This window comes from Mchenga conophoros, linkage group LG9 (assembly GCF_057382185.1).
Source record: "Mchenga conophoros isolate Kocher_MC1m ecotype Shallow Benthic linkage group LG9, M_conophoros_male_GT1.1, whole genome shotgun sequence".
NCBI classification, from domain to species: Eukaryota; Metazoa; Chordata; class Actinopteri; order Cichliformes; family Cichlidae; genus Mchenga; species Mchenga conophoros.
The window spans coordinates 2675869-2682801 of record NC_140534.1 but is presented as its reverse complement, the minus strand read 5'-3'; the positions used below and the strand labels follow the sequence as shown (position 1 = coordinate 2682801).

Genomic DNA, 6933 nt, shown 5'->3' with positions numbered 1-6933 from the left:
ATCAGAATACTTTATTGATCCCTGTGGGGTACAGATGCTCCAAGACAGTAACAATAACAGACCAAACTAATATGATACAAACTTAACAAATAGCACCGATATAGGCAAGGCAAGGCAAGGCAAATTTATTTGTATAGCACAATTCAACAACAAGGTGATTCAAAGTGCTTTACAGAGACATTAGAAACAAAAACAAATAAAAAGCATGATTTAAAATTGATTAAAACAATATAAACAAACAATATAAAAATCGCTCAATTATAAATATCAAGAATATTCCAGAGGTGGACATTTGACTGTAACCTGTAAACTTTGTCATTTGCTATTCTACTGTACAGCGTGTGAAAAAAGGATATGGTTATTATTATTTTCATAAAGAAAAACACACACCGTGTGTGCTCACTGCTGTTTCACACCGCTCACATTCAGTCAGCATGAATGAGAAGTGTGTGAAATATCAGCTGTGTGACATCACACATCGCCGTAGGAACACGGGCATTTGGCTCACATCGCCTGAAGCGTCCCCTTAACATGTTTAACAAAGACGGCTAATAGGAAACGTTGGCAGACTTCAGTCCACACAGCAGCCTCGTCGTCCTGTGTGTGTGCGCGTATCAGTGATTCCTCACATCCTCGTGGTATGCTTTCATCAGTCCCAGGGGCCCATTCATTTCCTCTCTTCCTCCTCTTCTTCTCCAGCATCATCACAGTCACCCCTCACTTCATTTCTCATTTTTTTCTCCCACAGTTTAGTGGCTGCTGGTGGAAGTGTTGGCTGAGGGCCGTGAAGCACACAGTACATCAATTAATCCAGCAGTACTAGGTTCCAGGACGTGTGTGTGTGTGTGTGTGTGTGTGTGTGTGTGTGTGTGTGTGTGTGTGTGTGTGTGTGTGTGTGTGTGTGTGTGTGTGTGTGTGTGTGTGTGAGAAATGCTCAAATCTAATTATTCTCTACCTCTCCTCGTAGCAGGGATGTGGCTTAGACAGACTGCTGCTGGCTCAAGGTTTTCATTGCTGCAATACCTCTCTCTCTCTCTCTTGCTCTCTCCCTGCATCCTACCTTACCCCACCTTCTTCCTGGTTCATCTATCCTCCTGCCCCCTGTTTTATCTTTCCCTCTCTCCTCTATCACTCTCTCACAGATGCCACATCACACCACACACTTGCACTTTCCCTCTCTCTCTCTCTCTCTCCCATCTGCCTGCTTTCTCACTCGCTCCACCAGCTTGTCGCCGGCTGCCTGTTCATTTGCCACGGCAGAGCAACAACTGGCTTCTTTCAGTGCTGGAGAGCAGCAGGAAAAGTGGAAGGAGAAGAAGAAGTAGAGGAGGGAAAGGAGAAGAAGAGGAGCTCTTTTGTGAAGCGTCCTTCGCTCATCCCTCTCTGGCAGCAGCAGCCGCAGCATCCGTACCGCTGCCTCCATCAGCAGCGGCGCAGCGGCCGCCGCTCTCGCTGCTGGATGCTCCGTCTCCTGCCGGGATCTGCCTCCACCTTCTCCTCAGGGAGCTCTTCCTGGAACTGGGAGGGGGAGGGAGATCACCACCTCCCAGTTTGCCACGGACCCTCAGCGAGGCAAGGAGAATTGTAGGAGAGCTGAGGAGAGGCACCACCCTGAGTGACAGGAGGAAGCAGGGTAAGAGGCCAGAGTGGCACACACAGAGCTCGCACTTCCATACTTTGCTGTCTCCATTTGCACATCCTGTGAAGCGCAGAAAAAAAACCTGGCTTCTACATCACCTCCATCAGCCTGCTCTCCTGTCTGCACTCATCATCTTCACCAGACTGTGGGCACTTTAGAAGAACCACAAGATGTGTGAATGTGTGTGTGTGTAAGCAAGGTCCTGAAAGTTGAGTGGAGACAGGAGGGAGTACCTGCAGCTCCTGAGCAAAGAGAAAGAAAGCAACTGTGTGAGGCAGCATCCTCCTGATGTGTGCTGCTGCTCTTCCTGACGCTCACAAACAAAGACTGACACAATCATGCTCATAGTAATCTGATGAGACTCCAGGGAGCTTCCACTCTACAATCAATGATACTTGGGCCGGCCGACCTCTCTGAGTGTGTGTGTGTGTGTGTGCAGACTGGCCTGGCTGAGTCGAGCTTAAGTGAAGAATAGAGGAGGGGATGCTAGGTTAGCCTCTGCTTTCTTCCTTCTTTGTCTCGTTGCTCCTCAGTCTTCCTCCTGCCAGCTTGGGGCTGCTGACTCTGATCATCAGTTTGTTTCTTCGTTCTGCTTCAGCTCATCTGCACGTTGGGATTTTTCATCCTCGTCACTGTGTTTTCTGATTGCAAGTCCAGTCACACCATCTGTTCCTCCTGTTAAATATGATTTTTCAGGTCTCAGGAACAATGAAACAGTTCATTTAGTGCCAGCGTGACAGAGACACAGACTGACAACCTTTTACCAAAGCAGCCTGATTGTGGGGAAAAAATCAATGGAATGATTTTGGATCAGCTTAGCTGGAGCGTGCTCTTTGTATTCAGCCGGCTAGTTTAATTAGAATAGAACGGAATAAATTTGCTTGAACTTTTCATCCATTATTCATGCATCACCCACCGACATTTAAATACATTGCTTTAATTTCAAAATAAAGAAATAAATCTGCCAAACTAATACTTAGGAACCGATTTAAAGTCAATTTTAAAGTTAACAAGTTGCAACAAGTAAACTCTGTACAAAATGCTTGCTCTTCCAGTAAATAGCCCGCTCCAGTAAGCTAGACACCTGCAGAAACACAGTAGTATTTCATAAAATCAAACAAATGAGTTGCCTGCATGTGCTGCCCCCTCCCTCCCTCCCGTTGTATAATCCATGTGTTGATTTCTCTGCCTGTCCCATGGGGGTGGGGAGGGGATGGTAATGGAGTGTACAGGGCTATTGTCACACCACAGCAGCTCCTGGCCTGACCTGCCTAACCCTCCGTCTCCCCTGTGTGTGCACCCCAGCCCCCCTGTCACCCTCCAACCCCTCCTTCCCAGGTCTCATGGGGAAGAGCTGGATGAGCTTTCGGGAGATCTGGGCGGTGCTGCCGGGCTGTAGTCCAGGTGAGAGACGGTCGCCGTTTCTCACGCTCCCCCTGTCGCTTGCAGAGATGGTTGCACAGAGGCGTGAGAGACTGAATCGATGTAACGTGAGCTTTTTCACACCCTTTTTTTCTCTGTTTTCTGTGTCTCCCTCTGACACCCACTTGCTGGCTTGGATTGAAAATGCCACCATTGTTAATTTTCTCCTTTGCAGAGGAGCCATTGATGGAGCCTAGCCTCACACTGCAGCGAGGCGTCTTCAATCAATGCACTGGCCACTCTCTGTGTATGTGTATGTTTCTGTTTGCCACCGGAGCCTGAAGGGGGGCTGCTGATGGCAGCGGCGATGGCCATGGTGGTGATGGTGGTGGTGATGATGATACGATGGCAGTGGCGCTGCTCACGTGCTTTCTGGCTTAGCTCCCCTGTTTACTGAAAGACTCTCTTCGGTGACGGGTATTCTTGGGTGGATAATACAGATCACGTTGTTATTGCTTAAGAATACGCGTAGTCGAGGAGAGTCCTCTCTTCGCCCAATACCCCTCAGCCCCCCCCGCACTCACCCACCTCACCTCCCCCCGACAAAACACCACCCAACCACGGAGGTCTGTCAGGTTGGGTGAAGCCACACCTCCACGCTCCACCTTCCTATAAAGAAAACCCATCTCTTCTTTGATTTCCGCTGCATCCCGCTGTCTTGCCTTCCCGCCCACTTCCTGTGTGCTGAGCCACGGTGTGAGGTCGACAGTGTCCTCGTGTCTGTCCCACCATACATCTGTCGGTGTGTCTCTGTCTGCGAGGCGTGGTGTGTGGATGTAGTCTTTCAGTGTGTGTGTTGTTCTTTGAGGGAAACGCTGGATTATTAGACGTGTGCATGTGTACGTGTTCCTGCAAAGCCAGCCTGGAACAAGCAGTGGCAGCAGACAGATGCCTGTCTGAAGCCTTCCCGTCAAGAAGGACACATTCTCTCACGCGAGCAACAGGTTTCTGTGCTGAGCACTGGATCTGCATTAATACTCCCGCCTGGCACTCTGTGTGCCGACAACATGAAATAAGCAAAGATAAGGCTCTAGATTTAAACATAGAAACTAAAGCACGGCTCATCAGGTGTAATATCTTTACATCTTTCATTTCCTTGGTCTGCACTGGACTGGCTGTACCTTAGACTCCAGGGCTGTGTGTGACAGGTGGGATAGCCCCGCACACTCACACTGGGTATGTAGAAGAAAGGCTTTTTTGGTCCTTGAAGGTTTGGAAATTAGTCAATTAATAAAAAAGATTATTAGTACAATTGGAGATAAATGATCTGACCACGCCTCCAAACACGCCCCTAGCTCTACAAGCTTTTCGTTCTTGTTTTCTTGCCCCAGCCTCCCTCCCCTTTTTCAGTTCTTTCACGTCTTCTTTTCTCATTAGTAAACGGGGATCCCTCCCATGCCTTCCCCAAACCACAGCTCAGTTCACATTTAATCCTCTATCTACTAAAAACGCTGTCAAACCTAAAATAAGGACGTGGGCCCAGCTCGTGAATGCACTCATCGATAAGAAGGATGAAGACCAAGGCTCAATTCTGTCTAACACCGAAGATGCCAACAACACCAAGAACATACTGAGAGTGTGTGGTGATGGCTTCAGACTGCTTCTCTTGTTTGAGCGTCAGTCCTCGTGTGCGCACGCTGCAGGCACAGCGCTCTGTGCTCGGCACAGCTAAACAAAAACTACCATAAAAGCTGTGTGATTAAGTTTGGCTTCATTAGAGTGTGACATCAGCGTGGGCCTGTAATATTTACTGAGGGGCCAGTGGACATCCACCGGCTGCGGTTACAGAGTGGAACCTCCTTTTCTTCAGCTCCGTGTAGTGCATTTATTCTGTGACTGAGCTGTGCTGAGCTGCCTCTTGTGTTCCCCCTTTTTTATGCAAATGGCTGCTCAAATGGCATTTATCGCAGTGAGGTTTACGCCACATGTAACGCTGCTGCTGCCGCTGAGCCTCACACACACTCACACTAATGCACGCACACACTCATAGCTGAGAAAACAAAATGTCCACCACGAGCAGTCGACAGCTCAATTTATGCATTGAGGAAAGCGGCGTCTAGATAAACAATTACCCCTGGCTCAAATGGTCTATAACCAGCTTTTTCTGCGTTGCCAGCCGGGCCAATACATCATGAATATGGATTCCATCTCCATGTCTGATGGCACATTCTGAACCTTAACAGCCGTGTAAAATCCATTTAAACACTTAATAGGATCAGCTCGAGTCATACAGCCACGTCCTCACATGCATCGCCTCCCGTGATTGTGTGCTGCAGATTTCCGTATCGCTGGGCTTTTCCGAGCCTTTAAGAAGCAGTTTCTGCGCCGGCTTTGCTGCCACGTCGAATATAAAAGTTAGAGTCACTTAGACATGCTTGTGACTGTAATTATACAAATCATCCCAGTCATTACCACTGCAGATTATTCCAATAATGCAATTAATGCTTAACACTTGGCTTAGCTGATAATTACTGCTCCTTTGCTCGTGGAAACAAACAGAGCAACATGCTTAAACGTGTGTAGGAGGATGTAAACCGGAGCATTTGTGGGGTAATGACGAATCCAAAAAGGAGCCTCCTCCCCTGCTCTGCATGTCCACTGTGCCGTAGCGTGGACGCGGTCCTCTCGCTGTTTGCTACCTGCAACTGTGTTTGTTGCTGCTGCGGGGCTTCAGCTGGCTGCCACCGCTGCTGTCATCTCATGTTGCATTGTGTAAACACCTTACATCTAGCTCCACTGCTACACCGTTAGCCTGCGATGATTCCTTTGTTTGCATTAAAAAGCAAACACATGCATCCAGGCAGTCAACTGTTGCATTTCCTGACTGATTTTGGGCTCTTCAGTGGTGGTGATGAGCACACCGTGATGTGGTATAAAGTGTTGTGTTAGTCACTGTGTGTGCCAGCCTGTGTTTGGACTGTTTCAAAAGAGCTGCTTTGCTGTAAAACCCACTGTTGACATGTCCTGTCAAATGCAACGCTCAATTTCTTTGAGGCGTGGACGAATGAGGCATTGTGTGCTGAGAGTGACGCCTATCTAAAGTGCATGTGTGCTCCTGTGCTCGTGCACTAATGCTGTTGTGTGCTGACGACATGCTGCTGCAGCTGCTGATGACTACGGTGATCCCTTTAGGCTAACCACTCTTTTCAACACATGTGAGGTTGTCCTGTAAGTGTGCCTTATTTCTGTCAATAAATTGTGGCTGTAAATACAAATAAATCCCTCTCTTCAAATTGAAGTGTGAAACGAAGCATTAATTAACAACTTGTGTATACACACACACACACACACACACACATTGATGTGGAAAGAGGCCTTTACTGTGTGCTTGAGGCCTGTTTCATATCATAACACAAAATAAAAAATACACGAGGTGAGAACTGCATTAGTGTTAAATATTCGGGTTAATAACTTGAACACTTTCTGTCCCCACACTCTGTTGGCCTTTCCCCCTCAGAGAGTAAAAACAAAACGATCTCCTCTGTTCTGCTCTTTGGCAGTTAAGTTCAAAGAGGCGGAAATATCCAGTGTATTTAAAAAAGGCACACGAGCTGTGAAACTTTCATTTGTAAATAGTAGATATTTTTTACTAAATTGCCAGGTTTGTTCAAACTACACACACACAAGCAGTAACGGCTGAAACAATGTGACTGACGAGCAGATTTTAAAATCGTTTCCTCTTTTTCAAAAAGAGCCATTTTTATCCCTCTTATTTTCACTTCTTTACACTAACTAATAGAATTTTCATCAGTTCAAAAAAACAAAGAAAAGCAAGAAAAGAAATATCAATACACTCCTGAAAAATGTGTTGCGACCTTACAAGATCCACCAAAGGATTTGCTGCCCTGGGTTTGCTTCAGTCGTGCATCTGA

The 6933-nt window shown here is 47.2% G+C and overlaps 1 protein-coding gene across 1 annotated transcript; it reads left to right on the top strand.

Annotated features, from left to right (window-relative positions):
* The first annotated feature begins 972 nt into the window (after positions 1–972).
* On the top strand, positions 973–6294 carry LOC146566599 (uncharacterized). Its single transcript, XM_085287846.1, has 2 exons — positions 973–1633; positions 2945–6294. Exons 1-2 carry the CDS (start codon positions 973–975, stop codon positions 3256–3258), a joined length of 975 nt encoding a protein of 324 aa, XP_085143972.1. The 3' UTR covers positions 3259–6294.
* Positions 6295–6933: the final 639 nt, after the last annotated feature.